Consider the following 22,172-nt stretch of genomic DNA (forward strand, 5'->3'; position numbering starts at 1 on the left):
GCCTTCAGAGCCAACCTTTCCCCTAAGTTACCCCTTTATTTTTAATTTTAAAAAAAAAAAACAAAAACATTCCAAGTGTTGCAGAAAGCAGTTCTAGGTTTCAACTTGGCTTGATACCCAGCCCAATGGAGAACCTGCCATGAGATCTCTGGTTATTAACTGAATTTTGAATATAGCATTATTATAAATATTCTGAAATACTTCTGTGTTTACTTACCATCATATTTTCAAAATACCTTGCAACTGCACCACTGTTTTCTTAACTTAAGGCAGCCCTAATGAGCTAAAAACCAGCTGAGAACACAACAGCCTTTTACATCTGAAATAGAGTGAAATAGCCCTTTTCAGGCTACAGCAAAGAGGACTGGTCTTTGCTTTAGCCCCTTTTAATTTCTTTTGAACATGAGAGAACAGGAAAGCAGAAGATAATTTCAAATATATTGGCACTATCAGCAATGAATTCCGTAAAAGAACAATTTTTTTCTTAAAATATTTTGAACAGTAATATAAAAAATATGACATTGGTTCAGAAGTTAGATAAGGTCTGTGTTGACAACTACAGTTCTTTTATTGGACATATTTTACTGAGCATTGAACGCTTGTTTATGTAGGCACAGATTTAAGAATAACACCACAAAATTAAAAGGATAAAGTGCAGACCTGTACTGAGAAGCAGGCCTGGTGAGTCAGTCTACTCCTACAACTCAGCAGAGAAAAAGGAGAAAAGGGGAAAAAACTGCCATTATAAGAGAAGTATGTCATAAATTACATCCTGCAGTAACAGAGCTATACAACCTTTCCTGCAGCATCTAGAACACTGGAAAACCCAGGTTCCCTGTGTACAAGCACACTGTGTTTGTCACAGGAAATATTTTAACTTAGACTTTGGCTTACACGAAGTGGTTTATTTATGAGTAGGAAAACTTAACAAAGGTATACTGATTAAACAGTTATCTAAACATCACTTCTTTATATATTTCAGAATTAAAATCTTTAAGCACTTGAAACCAGATCAATAGCCTCCCCCCAACACAACAAGTTTCAGCTAACAGTGACCAAGAAAAGTCAAAGGGGGAAGCCAGTGTGGATCATGACAGCAAGCGATGGGCTTTGCCAGTTCTCATTCCTGCCTGCACCAGAATTTCCTCCCTAGGAAGACTGAGAAGATAAAATGGTAAACTCAGCTTGTCCTTATCTTTCCCCATCTCATAAGGGCAGTTTTCTACCTTTCTTAGTAACAGAAAAAAATATGTATTTCCAGAGCTTGCACACATCTGGAAAAAAAAAAGGCAGAAAACAAAGAGGGAGAATAAAAACTAACGTAAGCTAAAACATTATTTCGTAGTAAACAATAGAATATAACGTGCAATAGTGCAATTTCTCCTTTGCTGCTTCAACAATGAAGTCTTAGTAGATAGTCCACTGCATGTCAAGGTATGGTGGTCCCACATCTAACTACGTGCTTGTCTGGCACTGCTGGGTTTGCCAGGCTTGGGAGCAGAGTCGCTGTGTCCGGGCTCTGCCTTCCCCTTCCCAAGGTGGTGGAGTTTCTGATCCCAACACTGCACAGGGAAAGGCAAAGGAGGTTAAAGAAGTCATAAGTCACTTGTAAAACAACTGTGTATGTTTACAAACAGCAGCACAACAATAAAAAGCATCATGGTTTCCAGCATGTTATCCTGTGCTGGGCTCAGCTCGTGGAATGTGAGGTTATCAGTAAAAGTCACTTTCAACAGAAAAAAAACATTTCCTGGCTTTCTTGTAGCCCCTGGGAATGAAGGGGCTGATACAAGACATAATGGCTTCAGAAGAAAAGCATCTCATCTCCTCCATCATAAAATGTGAATGAAGCTATCTGTGCAGTCACTGGGGGGAAAGGGGTGAATAAAAAGTTGGGAGATTTTTATTAATAAAAAAAAATTATAATTTACTTTTGCTTTTTCAGGTAATAGCAACCACAGTACAAAAAGACCTTATAAACATAGTTGGTGCAACTGATATTAATTTTGGAAAGGGAGATGATGATGACAAATGGTAGGTGAGGTCATGTGGTCCTCAGCAGCCCCAGAAGGAGTGCAAGGGTGGAGGCAGTGGATCGCAGGCCACAAGGAAATAAGTGAGAAAAAAAGTCAGTTCCTCCCAGAAAACCCCAAAATAATACAGCAACCCAAGAACTGGAACAGAAGTCAGCCCATGGCAGTAAGGTAGTACTTGGTCTGCTGTGTTGGATTTCATAGGCTTCTGCCAAAACAAATGACAACTTGGAACAAAATCTCTGTATCTTTTCACTCGTGATCGCTGTGGATGTGACAAACATGTACAGAAAAACTTGCATTTGTCATCAGAACTGTACTTTTCCACCAGACACCACTAGAAAAAAGATGAGTGGGAAAGGAGATTAGCACAGGCATAACCAATATGTCAAACCAGTGGCTGAGGAACTGCGTTAAAACAAGAAGATTCTGTGTAAAATGGCACTCCTATCAACTGTGAAATCACTGATACCTTGTGTGGTGCATCAAAACTTTTAAAGGCAATCCTTTCAGAATGTGGAAGGCATTAGAATACATCAAAATTATAAAACATCACAATATATTTTCAGCTAGTGCTTGCATTTGAGCTCACTGCTTCCAGTTTGCTATGACAGGGCTTACTTATCTCATACCTCCCTCATTTAAGTCAGGAAGGTAAATTTAGAGTAATAACTAATTCACACAATTTGGTAAGAGAGAAAATCTGAAAAATATAATTCAGACTTAGTCTGGAAAACACCTGTAAGGCCCTCTTATCTTTATGGTTTTTAATTAGTATCACAATCCCAATTAAGCAGGCATGTGCTGCAGAATGAACAGTCTGCCTGCAGAGTTAAAGCACTGCTGGATTGTTTGGGAGGGAGGTTTTGATTGCTGCTGGTGTTCTTCAGGATGATTCAATGTATCCCTTTATTCAGCATTTCTAAATAATACAGAACATAACAGACCAAGTTAATTTTTGATTCTTGATATTAATTAACTAGTATGTGTATTTTTTAAAAGATTAGGTAGACATTTCATGGGATCTGCAACATTTGACTTCTGGGGAAAGATTTTCTTACCTTCACTTTTTTACCCAGTCGATCCTTCCATTTCTCAGCTATGGATCCTTCCACCAAGAGCAACCTACACAACAGACAACCATCAGTTACTCCATCAACAGGCACAGAGGAGCTGTACAACCCAATAAATGCAAGAATAAAATCTCTGTGCCTCCAGAGAGCCTTGCCCCCTCCCCCCCACCCCAAATGCCATTAAGGAGATGAACAGAGTCACTCCAAGTTTTCCTTTCCTGGTAGGTCTGAAGTTTAGCTGTCCTGGCAGGGGAACAAACAACAACAAATATGTTCCAGGGACAATGGATAAAGAGCTACCTGGAGCGTTCCTCATCTTCGTAGCCCATAATGATGTACTCTTCATTGGCACTGAGTGGTGGGCACAGGCAGCCAGAGTTCGTGTGGAGGTTTACAGTATCCTTTGGGATGTTCACCAGGGAAGATTTTAGGATCTCCTTTACTTCCACAACTGCAGTGACATCGTGACATTTCGTCTTCACCTCCTTTACTTTAGCCCTAATGACTGGGTAAAAGAGTGTAGTTAGCAGCAGCAGATAATGCAGCTCACCTCTAAGCCATTCGTGGTGACCTCTGGAATTAGCCTTTTGCAGGGTCTATTATCAAAAGCTTACCTGAACTCCAGCAACATCCCTGACCTCATCTCTCCGTTTCTTTATTTCATCCTCCCCCAGGAGGGCTCAGGTAGCTCAGTGTATCACATAACAGTGTGGTAACAAGCAGGAATTACAAACCAGTTGGAGATACATCCTGTTAAAGTCGGGCTTTAACATCCCTTCTTCTGCTCCCTTTCCACTTTAAATGTATTTCATTCTTTCCTTGTGTGCTCTCCTACTCCCTCAAGCTCTAACTGCTCTCTGACTACTGTGCAGTACAGATGACCAAACTTAATTCGTCACTCTCAACCTTCCTAGAAATGTGAATGTGCATTAAAACTTCTTCTATCACTTCTTCTGCCAGATGACAGACCCTTACCTTTTTTATCCTCTCTCCAGTGACACAGCAGCAATCTGCTCTGCTCTTTACGAACTCCAAATGCTCCTGATCTTGACCTGATGACCCATCTAATTGTTTCATCTCTCACCCTTTCTTTTTGCCTTAAGTTGCATGGGAGGAAAAGCTATCTTTCAAAGGCAATGTTTTTTGTTCCGCTCATAGTGACTGCTGAACTGAGACCACATGCAAATGGCAAAGATCCAGAGGTCATGCTCTAGAGAATGCCACATCTTTCACAGCTTCCAAACACAAGTCCCTTCCTGTTGCAAATAGCAGATGCCCTGGATTCCAAATTTCTGCTAACCTATGTGAAAAAGGTAATATGGAAGAAAGAAAGCCATGGACTTATACCTCCTCTCTTCACATGTATTGCCCATGAAGACCATCAGCCAGCCTGTACTGCAGCCACATGAAATACAGCTCCCAACAATCAATAACTTTGCATTTAATGTATGGAATTTACCTCAAGTGATCCCCTTTCTTAAACTCTTTTAAAACCAAGTCTTGTTTCAGTTTGGAGTTATTTCAAATGCATTTGGAAACCTCTTTAGTTTCAAAAGCCTAAGGGGATGGGCAGTAGCATGCTCAGTTACTCTCTACCATCTAGCCACTAGAGTAATTCTCTTCCAAACACAACAACCAACACAACATAAAACTGTCCAGTCACCTAAAAAATAGCAATGACTGAATACAGTTATATTTTTTTCAGCTTTTAACAGGATCTGTTGTTAAAGGAAGCTTCTCTGACAACCTGTATATGTGCATCCTTTTAATACACATTAAGCAACCATTACCATTTAAATGCAGTCTTTAGTTCACTGAGTGTGAGGCTATTCACATGATTAATGGGAAAAAGGATGGGCTCAATTGCTCAATTCCTGTGGTAAGTATTCATTGGCTTCTTCAGCCTGACTTGCTTAAAACAAACAGTACATAGAAAAGCAGGAGCCTGGACCTCTAATCTGCCTGAAGACCAGGACAATCTCAGCAAGAGAAGACATAATATGGACACCTGCACCTGGGTTAAGTGCATCAGCATCCTGGGCTGCATCAAATGAAGCATGGCCAGCAGGTCAAGGGAGGTGATTCTGTTCCGAGGAGGTGAGGATCGCAGCTCTTGTGAGACCCCCACCTACAGTGCTGTGTCCAGTTCTGGAGCACCCAGCACTGGAAGGACATGGAGTTGTTGAAGCAAGTCCAGAGGAAAGCCACAGAAGTGATAAGAGGGCTCAAGCACCTCTGCTATGGAGACAGACTGAGACAGTTGGGGTTGTTCAGCCTGGAGGCCTTCCAGTACCTGAAGGGGCTACAGGAAAGTGGGGAGGGAATTTTTACAAGGGCATGGAGTGAGATGACAACAGGTAATGGTTTTAAACTGGAAGAGAACAGACTAAGCTTAGACATTAGGAAGAAATTGGTGAGACACTGGAACAGGTTGCTCAGGGAAGCTGCGACTGCCCCGTCCCTGGAAGTGTTCCAGGACAGGTTGGATGAGGCTTGAAGCAACACATAGTGTTGCTTCAAGCAACATAGTGGGAGGTATCCCTGCCCATGTCAGGGGGGTTGAAACTAAATGATCTCTAAGGTCCTTTCCAACCCAAACCATTCTGTGATTCTGAGCACTTTTACAGGGGCTACTGGCAGTCAGCAGGGTGTTCATTGATGGCTTCGATACGCTGGAAGGAAAGAACCTAGTATGCCTGTCAGCTCCCATGGTGAGCTTGTAGGCATGAAACCTAGTAAAAACATCCTTTCCTGCAAAAGAATCGAAGAGGCAGCTCAAGCACAGCAACTTCACTTTTGTCACATCACTTTTCACACTGAAGAAGTGCACAAACCCCAAATGCCTGAACTGACACCGAAACAACACTTGACTTGCTGATGCCCTCCATGCTTCTAATTTGGAAATGTTTCAGACCACATCTGCCTTCTGTAACAAGCACTACTGGGTTATTGGGATCATAGGTGAAATGAAATGAATGAAAACTTTCCCCTCACTATAGTCTTAAAAATGCTGGGAGCTGGCCATGCAGCTGATCTTACCATAGTTGTAGTTGTTGCGTAGGTAGGTCTTCTGGGTGGCTTTGATAGGCTTGCATTTGCAGCGATCTATAAAACCAGACAGTTTTGTTTAGAAAAGAAATGAGCACAAGTTCAGTAACAATCTCCTCGAAACCTCAAGCTTACATGTAATAAAAATTTCACTGAATTTACTTCTTTATTACAGAGAAGTGAAATATTAAAAACCCAGAGAGCACTCCTATGGAACTGTCCATCAGACCTGAAAGGTTTCTAGGAGAAAACCTGACACTCTAAAATACAAAAAAATCCAAACCAAACCAAAGCAGTAAAACCAACCAAACACCACAACAACAAAGACACAAGGGCTTGGGGTCTGAAGTAACCACAGTCTTCCATTTTAGAATCATAAAATGGCTAGGCTATTTCAAGACAATATTTAAGCCAATTTGAGGTTCAATCCTGGTCGCCCCATTGCTTATTGGTGCTGATTCTCTTATCTTCAAAATACCATTCTCTCTCCTGTACTACACTTAGTGAATGCCCTTTCTTCACCTTTAATCACACAGACCATAAAAAAGATACAAAAAGAAAATACTATGACAGGGTATGATTTAACTCTTGACTGAAGACTACATGTCTCAGCTTGATTCAGCAAACTGGGATGTTCTGCCCAACATGCTTTCACTGTACAGAACAGTCCATCCTTGGAGCTGCACTGTATGATTTCTTAAGAGTGGCACAGACCCTTCACACCTGAAGATGTTGAAGAGCTACAGCCAAAAGATGAAGCACATTAGAGGGTGGTGGGACCAAGCAGAACCTGGGTCCCTGCTCCAAAAGCTTCTGGGACAGTCTTGACAAAATGAAACCTCAACCATGTCTCTTCAGCAGCACCTGGCAGGAGGTATCAGAGAGACTGAGTTTAAGAGGCTGAAGGGGTACACTTGACTACTGCAGTCACCTTTGATCCTACTCTGTACTTTGTTGCAAGAAGGAGAGTCTTGGCGATAGCCAGCCGAGTACCTACACTCAGAGGCCCTTGCTCAGGAATGAGCGACCTGGTCTTGCTCAGCCTCACCCTTTATTGGCCCAATGATCTCGGGCATGCCCACTTGGGTCAGCCCTAATTGGGCACAGGTGGGCTGAGCATTAGCTGAGTGCAGGCACCTGTTGCCTACAGTACTTTTCCTCAATTTGGGGGGTAAATGTTACACATTTTCTTTTATGATGCAGAACCTCAGGTTTAATTAAAAGAGGGACAATGTTAGCCCTTATGGAGATAAGGATAGCCTTGACAATACAAACGAGGCTGTCAGAGCAGTGCTTCCAGTGGTGCTGTTTCCAGACAGCTAGGAGCAATAAGGGAGGTAAAAACATTCTCATTAGTGTCTGGAAAGTGCTAACACTGAAGCTCCAGATCCCTGTGCTCATTGACACCATTGGTATTTCATACCTGGATGTTCTAATGATAACTTACTTATTTCAAGTTAGTCCCTAAGTGAAGTTTGGTGGAGTCGTTTCAAACACCCAGTGTTATGTACACATGGTCATTTAATTTAAACTTTGACTTAATATTTAAGTGGAAGCCTATTTCTATACACTATAATTCCATAATACCAATACATATAATGTAGTGATTTAGTTAAAACCAACATGAAGAGTCTGAAAAAGAACTTTCATGTGCTAGACAAGATTTCTGTGTATTAAAAAAAGAAAAAAGAGAGATGGAATGATACAGTTGTGGACTTCTCCAATCATTATTTATTTTCTATTGAAAGACTTATTGTAGTTGAAAATCCAAAAAAAAAAACCAAAAACAAAAACAGGAAAGAGGAGAATATTTCAAAAGAAGAGTATATTGTTTCCTTGAATTTCAAGCACATCCGCAGGAATCTATATATAGAATCCTACAGACTTCAGCTTTTGTATGAGACTGTGTTAAAATAATAAAGGCAGAGAAGGGAAGTGATTTTTGGCTTCCCTTCTGCCTGTGGGAGCTCATGCACAGTTTAGGCCAAATTATGGCCCATTTTATAAGCTGCCTTGAAACAGGCCATAAAAGATGTGTTCCTATGACCCACACTCACTCAGGCAGCTCAGCGTTCACCTCCAACAAGACTTTAATATTCTCCTGCTCTACAGCACTTTGTTCTGTGGCACAAGTAGAATAAAACAGTCTAAACTACAAGACAAGAATACATAACCTCACATTTCCCTCCATTTTAAGATGGTATTGGATTATTTATTTTATTAATTTGAGGAATGTATTTTATTCGTGTTGTTCTATAAACAATTTTCAGACCTGTCCATGTCTCTAGTGAAGGATCCCTCCTAAGCTGCCCTATTGCTTTTCAGACTTTCATTTCAAAAAACTGACAAAACACTGTGTAATTCCTAATTACTATTTAGAGATGCAGAAAATAACAGTCACTTGCCTAGGTAAGTTAAAAGGTTGTAGACCTACAAACAACTCCTCTCTCCCAATTCCTGTTACGGTGACTTTCAAAGGAAGTACAATACAGAGAACACACATTTGATGGATTCAAGTTGCTGGCAAAGTTGTGCTTTCCCTAGGGAGTTGGAACACCCACAAAAGGTAGCTATAAAAATGTACTGCATCTCTTAATGCTGAGGGAAAGTCCCATCTTACATGGTAGTCACCTCTGAAGCTTCCAGAATTACCAGAAGAGCTCTGGGACCACAAGAAGGTTACATTCCAAGCACTGAGGCAGGCGGCAAAGGCTCACATTTTTTTACTGAGATCTCAGCTAACTTTGCCATTAAATATTCTCTTTTAATACAGGTCAATATAGGACTAACAAAAGCTCAAACCTGGCAAATGCTTCCCTGACAAATTAAGGATAAAAAAAAAACCTCTGGAAAAATTCCTAAGTGACTTGAAAAGCATCTGATGAAGAAGACAACAATGTAGTTTACTGACAAGAGAGGTAAAAAAAGGTGCCTTGAACAGGGATAACCCATGCAACCATGCACAGCAGTGCATGCAATGTGCTGTAGAAACCACAGAGCCAAGCCAAGGATCTTTTTTAAAACAAATTGGGTTGCTACTTGCAGAATAATAATTCTATTGGCAATGGCAAAATTACAAATTTACTGAACATTCAAGTAAAGCAATCATGAATCACAGCCTTTTAGGTGGCTAAACTGTGTGTGTGTCAGTCAAAACAGGTGCAGTGCACTGAACCAAAAATTGTGTCTGCATAGCAAAAGGCAGTGACAAACATATTACCCTTCCATTTTGTTAGCAATTTTTCTGGTTTCACCCTATTTTTTTAATGGGATTTTTTTTAGATTTGGTTTTGGTTTTACTATGTCAAAATGCATCATGACAGCAACTGGACAACTAAATCTCACTCTTTTCTCTTCCACTGCAGGATCACTTATGGTATTCCATGCTGTCTACCTCCCTAAGGACAAGCAGTGCTATAGATACAATTACTATTTTTGATAGAAGGTGATGAAGGTATCCCAGCTTTACTTTCATACTCAAAGTGAAGCTTGTGTGCTCTTTGTACAGACACTGTAGAGCACTCTCTCAATACCACAAAAGTGCAAACAGCTGAAAACTAAGAATATACAAGCATTAGTAATAAAAATCTTTGGAAAATCTTTCAGACTCAGCCCCATGCTCAAGCCAATTTAAAGTGAAGCTAGTTCAAGCTTTTTTCTAATTGTAGTTTTAATAACATTTTGCACCTTCATAGCTCCTTCCACATTGGGACCTACTCCCACATTTTAAAACTATACTATAAGCTGGGCATTATTAATACCTTTTTTTCAATTTGGTCAGAGATTAATGCTCAAGTTACCCAATATTATGTAGGTATCCATTTTCGTGTTCCACAGCCACACTTAGGTGTTTATATCAATAAACTGAGCATCAGTGCACACCACAGCTCATCAGCACCTCTGGAGAAAGGAAGGCATGATGGCCAATGCTGGGTTTCCAAGTGTCATCTTGCTGTCAAAGAAAGGCTGAAGAGAAAAACTTCTAATGGAATCATCATAAAATTCAGTCATTGGCTTGCTTGAGCAACAGATTCACATTTCTATAATATATTAGCTATGAAGCTTCACTTTGCTTCTTTGCATTGCTGTGACTAGTGGTAACAGTCAAGGGGGGTTAGTCAGCAAAAACAAAAGAAAAATAAAAAGCAATGGGGGGGCCAGTTGGAATCAAACCAGCTTCAGAAGGTCTCGGCCTCCATCTCCTCAGGTTTACAGGAGTTTTGCTATTATCTACAAAAAGTGCTGAATTGAATTTGTAAGCTTTTAAGTCAGAATGAACCCTTACTTCCACTGGTTTGACCCTATGCAAATCCACTTAATGCACATTCTCACTGTTCAAGACAAAACTTTTAATTAAATAAGCACAGCCCTAAGGATTTGATGGGAATTTTGCCCTGACAAAAGTAAAGAGATGAGTGCAGAAAGATGTGCTAATTGAGTTGTCCACTGAGAGGTCCACAGGCTGACCAAGCCCATGTGCCATCTGCCATCTACATTACCAGAGTATTTATGCATCACTAAGTACTCCTCTTACTTGATTAGGTATTAAAAGGATTGGAAAGGTTAGAGGTTATTATACAGTTTTTATGAAAATGTACTCACCAATGCTGGTGCCTCTGCAGTTGCCATTATTAGAATCCATAGGGAAATCTGGCATGGATTTGTAAAATATGCAAAGAAATGTTAGTATTTTTAATACTGGATTGTTTCAATATACTCACATTAAAATGCTCTTTCTCTAATAATTAGTACATTTCATTACTCAATTAATAAACAGATTGCTGTGTTCTACAGGCCAGCTGGCTAAAATTGACACAATTTCTTGTGAATTTCACCCAAACCCAGCACATCATGTTTAAATGCTGAAGCAGGTTAAATACTTCATCTTTACTGGTGCACAGACTGGCAGGTTTAGAACGAGGATAGAAATTTATGGCATTAACTTATGAGGATCTACAAAAAGTACACATACTATTTGCATTTAATTAGATGATGGAGAAACTACTTTTGGTTTGTTTTTTTGGTTACTGAGGAAATCAAACCAACCACAATCATATAATTGAAGCACATGCCAAAACAAATGTTTCAGACCTTCCCCTCAGTTTAAAAACACAGATTAGTTTGAAGGCCAGATAAGGAACAGAAGGAAAAAAAAGGCACAATGCCCAAAGAACTGTTTTCAGGCACATTCAGAAGTGGAACGTGTCCCATATGGGTAAAATGCATAATTTCAAACCTATTGTTTATTAAATCACACAGTTTATGGGATTTATACATGCACTTGATCATGAAAAACAAGTATGTTAATGTTGTACAAGTTAAGGAAAAAATGAACACAAGGGAAACAAGACTTGGGAGAGAAGCAGTATGCTTTGTTAGACTGACATAAAAAATAGAAGAGAAAAAAATAAAATCCTTTAAATCCAAATGTTTGCCCAAATGTCTACTCAGCTTTTTCAGCTCTGGATGCTGGTGTCACTCAAACTTCATCTTTGTTAAATGTTTATATTATCATGGATGTAACACCACTGCTTTCAGAATATAGAACAAATATATATATGTAAAACAAAAGGTTATGTCACAAAAACTCCTCTCCTGCACCTGAAGCTGTAACACAGCCCAGGACACCAAAAATAATATAGGTGAAGGATTTAGATGTGTGGACTGAGTTTTAACGGCTGGGGCCATGATTTAATCACAAATTCTGTGACAATGTATTTAAAATACCTGTTTTACAAGAGATCTAATATTATTTACTTAATTTTCTGATTTGGCCATCCTTTTTTAAAATAAAACAACTTCATTTTAGTGCATATTTACACTTCTCATAGCAACATATAACTTCCTTTGCATAAAAAGAGACATGGTTATATGACAGCCACAGCAAGATTAAATCTGAAGAACAACTGATTCCCTTAGCAACATAATTACCTTAAAAATATTAAGACTTCAGGATTAATTATTCCTCCCCATATAAAGAGCAAAGGGCATAGATAATTGGACCAAAAAGAATAAATTGAATAAATGCCCTTTTACATCCAATATCCTGTTGCTAATAAAAATCACACCCACTTTCTTCCAAAAAAAGTTCCAAACTACCATAGGGCCTTAGCTGATAGAACAAACCCAACATTTTCATGGAGCCAATTTTATTGGTGGTTATCAGGTACATCTACAGCAGCTGTAAGGCTTCTCCATGCTGCCTTGTAACAATTCAGATTACCCAGGCTCATTCTTTCATGTTTTATTTTCATTATTCACCTGTGCAAGCTTCATATTTTAAAAAAGCTGCTGTTATCAGGTGGTAATTCAAGATCATGACCCCTACCAATAATATATGGTTCAAAAAAAAAAAAAAAAAAAAAGAGATCTTCATCAAATTTGTATCCAACTGCTTTCTTGTATTTCAGCACAGGATGAAAGGATTAATATCATCTTGCTCTTGTGAATGGTTAAGTAAAAGGGTGACCACATGATGACTGTCACATACAAAAGGATTGTTCACACCTCCAAGCCACATTTCCTACATCAACAAAAGCAGAAAAAATTTTCAACAGCAGAGGAGGCAAGGGAAGTACCAGGTTAAATGTTTACCATGTTCATATCCATGGAAGAAACAGGGAAGGAAAAAGAAGCCCTGAAGTGCTCTCTCCCTTCCTAAACCAAGGACTGATCCAAACAGTCACAGTTTCATAGGATTTGACCAAACCAAGTCCAATTCACTCTGGAATTACAACTCAATATAAACTGGTGCTTGGTGAGAGTTTTGCAGCCTTCCCCGACCCCACTCGGAGGGTGCACTGTTCATGTGTCAGCTGAGACATTTGTCCTTCAAACTGACACTGACCCAAGGAGGACTGGCAAATGCTGGATATAAACCTGGTCCTAACAAACACAGAACTCAACTGTTTTCCACCACAAGTTTCATTCAACTCCTAGGCACACAACTTTCTTTCTTCTTAGCGAATTACAACACACAGCAAGCTCAGCCCATTTCCTAATTCTGCACTGATGTGCCAGGTCCCTCATCCTACCCCAAACCAGGGGTTGTAGGTACACAAGGGGTTGTGGGTAGGTGGCTGTGCAACAGGAGGAGTTCAGGGGTTGTGTGCAGAACAGATGTTAATGGAAAGGGCTCCTGTGTCTGCAGCACCTTGTGCTCTGAAAATGTGGTCAGAGCACAGTGTCTGTCCATGAGCAAAGGAAGACTAAACAGGTCCTGGCAGGCCACTTTGTGATTCTCTTCCCTGCTTGTGAGGGCTCAAGGCTAGGCAAGTGTCCAACTTGCCTTGCTGCTTCTCTTTCCCAGTGCACCCATGCTTTATTTTGGGATCAGCAGTTTCTGCTGATAGAGGGGGCTTGTGGAGGGGATCAGAGACCTCCACCACTTGGTGTAGGACACATCTTGGGAAATGCTTTACATGCCCCTGACCCTCCCCTAGACAAGCCCATATCACCTGGTCCCTTCTCATCCACCAGGGAAGTGATGGGGAAAAGGGTTTGGGCCAACCCTGCCACCAGCCACATGCAAGATCTGAGGTGGGCATGAGGAACTATAAGTCCAGTCCCCTAACCCAGCGGTCTAAGGAGCAAAGACATCTCTCCATCAGGCTGGTTCACACATTGCTGGAACCTCCAGTTGTAATCCATCATAAAGAAAGAAACAAAACCCAAAAAACTATAAAAATAAACAAACTACTTCATATTGTTCCACTTTTCTTCTGAGGTGACCTCTCTGCCAAGTTTTCTCTACACAAAATCTTTTTTGAAAGAAATACCTGTCAGTGATGATTAGCTGGACTGCCCAGGAGAAAATGTTATACAGAGCTCCAATTCAAAGTTTTCCCATTAAATTTTGTTTAAGAGCAGGGGAAAAAAAAATCTAAAATGATTTTTCCAAGAAGTTGTTTTAATTAATTGCTTTTCAGAGGCTTGCTATATAAAAAAATCTACAACGCTGTCAGGGAGAGGAGATTAAAAGCCACTTGGATAGTTGTGTACAAAACAATGCCTGGCTCTTCAATTTGAATGGTATGTTCAGGAAAAGGAAGCAACTTGGTCAAATTTAGTTTTGAGCATGCATCTTATTTATATCACAGTTTGAATTACAAAAAAAAAGGTGAGGAAGAGCCAGAAGTGGCATGATCCTAATTGTGATTGCACTTAAAGATTTTGGTCCAGCTATTGTTGAGGCCACTCCCAGCACCCTGACCCAAAGAACAAAATCACAGCAAGAGATTGCTGCTTGGACACTTCCTTCTGATGGAGACATCTGGGAGTCCCATCAAGAAACCCCTCCAAAACACACTCATTCAGACTTTGCACTCTACTTCAGCTCTTAATACAGAGATGATCTTTGCTAACCTGGCTGCAAAAATGAGCAAAGTTAATATAAACGTTGATCCTAGTTAAAAATGTAAACAGACTACTGGCACTCTCAAGTCACAGAGCACCTGTCAACATGGCAGCACGGCTGCTCCACACAATGAATTATTCCACACAACAATCCTGACAAGTTCTGATGACATTTCACTGGGTCTTGACTTGAGGCTTAGACTGTAAAAGCTATCTAGGGTTCTCAGCCCAGCTACCATCGTTAATAAAGTTTAAATTCCCTTATTTACTTTTCCTGACTTCTTTCATACTTGAAGCTAAGATTTTTTTTCTTTAAATGAGAACTGAGCTTGCTCCCGAGTTTTGAGCAAACACCAAACCAAATCTCAGCTTTACAAATGACAATCTGGACACCCTCACCCTCAGCACAGTCCAAAACTCCCCTGGCATCACTGTCCATTTCAACTCCTATTGCAGAACTATGCGAGGTCTGAGCCCAGAGTAAATTTGATCTAGAGTTTGGAAACCACCATTTTGGAAACAAAGTTAATAACATACAAAAAACAAGCATGGGGAAAGCTTCTTTTGCTTTTCTTTTGAAGATGCAATGCCATATTCACAGACCAGGCCACTGTGAACTCATCCAGGCAGACTGGAAGATAACAGAGGACTTGGACTATATGGAGAAATCCTGGGTTCTGTAAGATTTGAGAAAATAGGTCTCCATTGCTTGATTAATGTTTAATTTTCTTTAAAGTTTAAGAGGTGGTATTCTTTTTAAGAAATTCAGAGTTCTCCTCAGCTGTCTTACAATACTCACCCCAAAGAGTTCAGACATTAATTACACGAGGTTGATGCCTTGTGATGCTGCTTCCCTTTTCTCCAGCATCTCATTAACAACCCAACATTCCTTCAAGCTCTTTTTTTTTAACCTAAACAAGACATGGTGACAGAGAAGCCAATAGATCTGTCCTCCAATGCACATAGTACCCCTCATACTGCTCTGGTTTTATTGCCAGTTCCCTCTTCAAAACAGAAATAAACACATCACTTGAGACATAAACAGTCTGCTAGATAGTAGCAGCCAAGAACACATCCTGAAGTGCTTTTCTGAGTCAGCATCCCCACACCAGAGACTGTGACCAGGCTCATCATTTATTAATGAGTGAAATTACAAATGGGTCCTGCTATTGAAATTTTAGATCCAAGCCAGGTTTTGTCTATCTGCTCTTCATGCTGCCTCACAGAATTAAGATTTGAAAGGAGCCTGAATGAAGGAAGCAGATAACTTGACAGATGTGAGGGAGAGTGCACAAGAGACTGAAATACTTGGGGCATGTGAATGGGACCTCCTGCATACACCAGACAGCTTGTATCAATGTCTGCCAGCAGAACTGCTTTCATCCTGAAAAGAAAGACACAAATACCAGACTCATTCCTGCAAAGAGAACGTCTCCAGATCTTCCTTACCACTTCCACTGTACATGGAAAGAGCTCCTAGAATATATTTGTGGAAGACTCATAACCTGTGCCTCAATAACCAAAAGTGAGCTTCTAAATTGGGATTTGTCTCAGATCTTACCAAGAACAGTTCCTCCTCATTTTGCAACAGCCCTATTAGATGTACTTTGCAAGCAGCACAAGGGGCAAGAGCAGTTAGGAGATAAAATAAGAGCAGGTATTCTGCATGGTGTCCATTAGGCAGCTGGTTATTTGTGTCTTCTATTTGGCTGCAATCCTTTATTTGAGAATTGAATTTGGAAGTGTTCACCTTACCTCTTCCTAGAACAGGAATCCTTGGCTCTGCTTTCTAAAGGAGCAGTTTTATTCCCTCAAGAAGGATTCTTTCAGTCTGGTGCATAATGCATCAGTTCAAAATTTTCAACCCAGAAATGAGAATGTCATCAGGTTCTCATTCACTGAAAGAGAGTTTTCATGGATCCAGCCCTGGAATCCCTCAAAGAGGTTACTGTGCTGCTGAGATCCTCAGAAATAGGTAACTCAGGGGCAATTTCAGCCAAACTTCCTCCCTCCAGATTTGAAATGCTGCAAATCTGAAATCAGTTTGGAGCCATTTTTAAGGTGGTTTTGAAAGCACCTCAATATGAAAGGCGCTTGGTGTTCAAACCCACACTGCCCCAAACCACCCCAGCACAACTGCAGCCTCCAGAGAGCTGGAGCTGAGGCAGCTGGAGGCAAAAAACAGATTGTTCATGTGTTGGAGACAACTGCATGGGAAGGAAGATGGAAAGGCAAGGGGAGTCATTATAATTGTTAGAGAGAAATAGCAGTAACAACTGGAGATACCAGGGTGTGGTCACTGAGCTGAGATTCAAGAGAAGGAGAAGGTAACTCAATGGAGAAAGAAAAGGAGCAGAGTTAGTCTGGCCTGCAAATAAGTGGGGATGAGTGGAAAGAGCAGCTCACCTGGGAAAGCAGGGCTGGGGGCCATGGTCAGGAAACTGAAGCATAAGATTTTGTCAGCAGAAAAAGACAGATATTACAGTGTTTGGCCATGCTGACATAAAGGATCTGGTAAGGGGACAGAAGCACAGACAAGTACTGTGCTGAGCATTATAGCATGAAAAAAACCCCAAAAACTTTCACTCACAAGGTACTGCTGGGGGAGAACAGAGAGGTGGGATCTGCAGCCCATAAGTGAGATGCCACAGCCTGGGGTTGCCACTGCAGGCACCAAAGGTGCTGAATGGCAGCACAACCAGGCTGCAGCCCTGCCTCAGCCTCCCAAACTTCCCAGCTGCTCCCCTACCCAGCTCTGCTCTCCCTCTCCTGTGGTGGAGCGGTCTGGCAGACTCATCAACAATGCAACTTTGCAGCATGCCTCCTTTCCACCACCAGCAAGTACTTTCTTCAAGTGAGACAGGAGCTGTGGTCATTTAAAAAAGGTTAAGCCTCATGTGTCCATAACCACCCACTGGCTTTCCTTCATATCCTATTCAACAGTTCCTCCAATTTACTATTTCTGTGGTGGTTGTCTTGCCACCCTGGAGCTATTGTCCTTCTAACTCTTCCAGCCCAAAGGCAGCCATGACAGGAGCACACAGCTGTAACAGAGCGGGGTCCTTGAGCAATGGCAGCTTTACAGCTTCATGATGGACAAAGTGGTCAAAAATCTACACCTGACCACGCAGAGATGCTCCTGCCACCCTGGGGCAGCAGCCAGACACACGGTATCAGTTGGTGTGGTCTGCTGGCCCCCAGAGAGTGCAACCAGTGAAATGGGAACCAGTGAAAGCTGAGGGGCTCCAATGGCCCCTTGGAGCCCATGGGGGTCAGGTACAGCTGTGCTGGAGCTGCCCCAGTGCCTTTTGCTCGCTCAGAGATGCTGGGAACGAAACGCAGTGGAAAGCTGCACCTCTGCTAAGGTGACCCCTTATCACAGGGACCTGACAGGGGACCCCAATGCCAACAACACAAACGAGTTTGGCTTTGTCCTCGCACCACCACTAGCGTGGAAGGAGGCTCGGAAGCCCCTAGCCCCCCAGCTCCAGCCCAGGGCTCCTTTGGGCGCAGCTCTTGTCGCAAAACCCACTCACTGGCTGTGCCCCGAGGTGCGATGGCTTTGGTGGGAGGGGAGCAGCCCCCTCCGAGGAGAGCGAGCAGCAAAGAGAGGAGACGAGCCCGAGCACCTCTGGTGGTGGCTCTGCCCCTCTGAGCGGGCAACCTCTGCCGACCAAGGACCAAAGCAGGATAACAAAACGTGTGGAAAAAAATAATACCAAAGCGGGGTAATGCGCGTCCCGTTTAGGCGAAAAGTAAAAGTTGTCATTCCCACACTTTCAGCACGACGGCGGGGCTGTCACTTGCCACACAACACTCTCCTTCCCCACCGCGAAACTTTCCCAGCAGCGGTACGGCTGTTAACAGGAGGAGAAGAGAGCAGCGGGGAAAAAGACCGGAGAGAAAGCAAAGAGGCTCAGAGAGAAGCTTGCAGGAGCGGAGCAAAGGCAGAGCTCCCCGGGGCGGGCTCCCCCTCCCCGCCCGCGGCGCCCATTGTCCATCTAGGCGGGCAGCGCCGAGCGGCTCCGTGTCCCGCCCGTGTCCCTCAGCGTCCCCGTCCCCGCACACTCACCGGCGCCCTCGGCGGTGACAATGGCCTCGGGGGAGATGCAGACGCCGCGGTCGTAGAGCGGCAGCTCGTCGCAGGCCAGGCTCTCGGGCCAGGCGTGGCGGTAGCGGATGAGGACGGGCTCGCAGCCGGCGCGGGCCCGCTCGCAGACGGACTTACAGGGTTTGATGGGCTCATGCTGGAAGTCGATGGTGCAGATCGGGGCGTACATGGCGCAGAGGAAGAAGAGGAGGTCGGGGCTGCAGTTGGTGCCCAGCAACCCCTCGAACTGCTCCATGGCCAGCACTGCGTTGGCCTGCGTGCTGTGGTGCAGGTGGTTGGGCATCTTGGTCATGTTCCAAGGCAGCGGCTTACACAGCGGGATGCGCACCGGCTCGCAGGCCGCCGACCGCCCCGCCGGCGCCCTCCCCAGCACCAGAAGCCCGGCCAGGGCTAACACCGCCAACCCCCGCCACATACCGCCGGACACCACCCGCCCCGACGAGCCGAGGCGGGGGGCGGGGGGGGAACCGAACGGGCAGACCTCGGTGCGGGGGGCGGCGGCGGCGGTGGTGGCCGCGGTGCCGAAGGGGCCCCGCCCCGACGACCGTCCCCCTCCGCACCTCCCGCAGCCGGGCGGGACAGGGCCCGCCTCTCCCCTCAGGCCCGGGCCCGCCTTTTCCCTCACGCCGGCACGAGGAGAAAGGCGGGTCCCAGGCTGAGGGGGCAGGATAGGTTGCTGGTGTGTTTCTGTCAACAAACAAACAAGCGGGAAAATAAACTACCTCAGAAAGGTCTTTCGGTCATGCGTGGGTGTTGGGGTAGTTCACAGAGCAATGGGACGACAAGGGGTGGTCTTGGTCTGGAAAAAGAGCAAGCTCCAATATACTGACTAAATTTACAAAGTTCTCCAGCAACTCCTTGAACATGTGCTTAGGTTGAGCTTTGCTGTGGTATTTACGGGTTTATTACTTCAGTTCCTTACCTTAAATCAAACTCATGAGTAAAAACACACTCACCAGAGTCCAGTGCTCAGGAAAGGAACCACAGATACAGACTTGGAAACTCAACGTGCTAGTCCTGGAAAGGCTTTCTTGGCATTTTTAAACTTTTATCATTGCTGATGAAGCCTTTATCCCTTTCACTCAGCTGCAAAACTGTTGGCTCGGGTGAAGGCACTCACCAAGCAAACAAGGAGCTGCCCAGGGAAGCGGTGGAGCCTCTGTCCCTGTCAGTGTTGAAACAAACACCTGGATATAGAACTGCAGGAGATGGTGTAGTTGGCATGGTGGTGTTGGGTTGACAATTGGACTTGATGATCTTAGAGGTCTTTTCAAACCTTAATGATTCTGTGATTCTGAGAGCACTGGGGTTGTTCAGCCTGAAGAAGGCTCCATGGAGACCTTATAGTGACTCTCCAGTACTGAGAGGGATTGTAAGACAGAAACAAACCTGAGCATGGCCTATTGCAATAGGACAAGGCGAAATGAGTTTAAACTAAAAGAGGGTAGACTTAGACTGGATATAAGGAAGAAAATTTTTATGATGAAGGTGGTGAAGCACTGGAACAGGTTGCCCAGAGAGGTCATAGATGCCCCCCCAACTGTGAAGTTCAGGTTGGATGGGGATCTAGGCAACCTGAGAGAGTTGAAGATTACCCTTCTTACTACAAGGGAATTGGGCTAAATGACCTTGAAAAGTTCCTTCCAACTCAAACTATTCTATGATTCCATGAAACTTTGGGACTGAGAGCTGAGTAGAAACATCCATACATGTGTGCACACCTGATAGGCTTGGGGCCATCTGTAAGGCTGTCCATGCCCTTGAGCCTGCATCCAGGCTTACAAAATAGCTATGAGGGTAGGCAAAGGGGACCTCCTTCATCTGCAGAGGGAATAAAGAAGAGATCCAACTCACCCTCTCAGCTCCTCAAATTCAGTCATAGCAAAGTCTGAGGCTTGAATTGCCTCTTGTAGCATAAACCACGTGTTTAAAAGGTATGTGGTGTAATACCAACCTCACCCATCTGGATGGAAGCGGAATACACTGGCTTTGTCTGCACAACCTTACCTGGCAGCAATGATGGGTGGGGGATGGTGCCCACCCGGTGTCAGAACCATGCAAGATGGGCCAGAGCGATGCCAAGGAAGCAGTGGCATGAAAGAACTCTTGTTCATATTTTTCCCCTTCAGCACAAAATTTTCTAATCCTTGTATTTTATTTCAGGGAATTATTTTTCCGATAACCTCAAATCTGTTTCAGAATTGATAATTACACAGAACAGTTTTTTTTAAATTTCCTAAGCTTAGCAATGGAAAAAATCAATAACATTGAATTCTTGTTATAGGGCTATTAATTAAATACATTTTGGGTTTTAACCCCAAGTCATGATCTACACAAGATAACATTCCACTTCTTTTTTAAACAGTAAAATTACTGCAAATACTCTCTCAGTACAGGAAATTATGCCATCCCCATAAACACTAATAGACATACCCATGAGATCTTGCTTGAAATCTTCTGACATCAGTGTGAAGGTGCCTCCTCTGCTTCTATTTGGCAGAGCATCCCCCCTGTCCTGCTCTGCTCCTGCATTGGGGGAGGGTTGGCTGCCAGCAGGATGGGGGGGCTGGCAGCCTTTATTGCCCTGCAGTGTTTCCAGCATAAATCAGCTAACACCTGCTGGCAAAAATTCACCTCTGGCTGAAACTTGGCAAAAGCAATCTGGTTACTGACCCGAAACATTGTCACTTTAAACAAGTATCTATGCCCCAATGTCTGTCAAGTTATTTTCTGTTATACAGAAGCACTATAGCTGGTCACAACACCTTTTTAAACAGGTGAGGAGGTCAATAAAGCAGCTTCAGAGACAGCAAAGAGGAGGACTGTGGTTTCATGCTGTAAAAGTGCAGTCACGGTGCTTTGCCCTCCACGGGGAGAGATTATGCTAGAGGTTAAATAAAATGGCTGCAGGAAAAGAGCAATGTAACAACCTCCTCTCTGTTTTCACATGCAGTGGCTGCAAAACACCAGAGCTGCTAATTGAAACTAAAATATGTGTACATACTTAAAATGAGGACTATGGAGTTCATAGGTTAGCTGAGCAAAGCAAGTGCTGCCCTGTCTAGAATTTGCCACCGGTTTCACAGTTTCGCTGTATCAGAGAGGTCAAACCCACCACCCTTATTTTTCAGAGGGAGAACTGGGCAGGGAGAGGGGCAGAGATTTGCTTACCCTTCCCCAGGTTGTCCTCACTCCATGCAGCCCCAAGGGTGCACATTTTCCAGGTGACCCCACAAATGGTTCACATATCTCCACCCAAAGCTCACGTACAGTCAGACAGGTTCAGCAGGAAAGTGGTTTTCACTTTGGGAAAAAAAAATTAAATTTTACTTTACTTCACCATCACACCACCCTTGAGAATTTCATCCCCTTCTGTCTTACCATCCTAAGTTTTAGGAAGAAAACAGAATCTCTTTCTACAGCTTGAATCAACAAGGGCACTGGCAGACCTTTGGGGGTGTGTGGTGACAATAATAACAGGATTCCTGATCTTGTACAGCTCCAAAAGGGGTAAGTCAAATTGCTGCATTACCATTATATCAGCTCATGTAT

General features: G+C 43.1%; 1 protein-coding gene across 1 annotated transcript; it reads right to left on the minus strand.

Moving 5' to 3' along the window:
- Positions 1-426: 426 nt before the first annotated feature.
- Positions 427-19,180, minus strand: FRZB (frizzled related protein). The gene is made up of 6 exons (XM_030454689.1): positions 18,582-19,180; positions 10,757-10,804; positions 6,146-6,211; positions 3,407-3,611; positions 3,095-3,158; positions 427-1,562 (listed from the first exon to the last, which is right to left on the minus strand). Exons 1-6 carry the CDS (start codon positions 19,033-19,035, stop codon positions 1,452-1,454), a joined length of 948 nt encoding a protein of 315 aa, XP_030310549.1. The 5' UTR covers positions 19,036-19,180; the 3' UTR covers positions 427-1,451.
- Between the last annotated feature and the right edge of the window lie 2,992 nt (positions 19,181-22,172).

Source organism: Calypte anna, chromosome 7 (genome assembly GCF_003957555.1).
Source record: "Calypte anna isolate BGI_N300 chromosome 7, bCalAnn1_v1.p, whole genome shotgun sequence".
NCBI lineage: Eukaryota > Metazoa > Chordata > Aves > Apodiformes > Trochilidae > Calypte > Calypte anna.

Bases quoted from the DNA above. Each gene is read 5' to 3' on its own strand.
- FRZB (XM_030454689.1), bottom strand. From the start codon at position 19,035: ATGTGGCGGGGGTTGGCGGTGTTAGCCCTGGCCGGGCTTCTGGTGCTG. The intron at 10,805-18,581 runs GTGAGTGTGCGG...AATCCATGCCAG, and splicing joins TGTCACCGCCGAGGGCGCCG to ATTTCCCTATGGATTCTAAT. The intron at 6,212-10,756 runs GTGAGTACATTT...CTGGTTTTATAG, and splicing joins CTGCAGAGGCACCAGCATTG to ATCGCTGCAAATGCAAGCCT.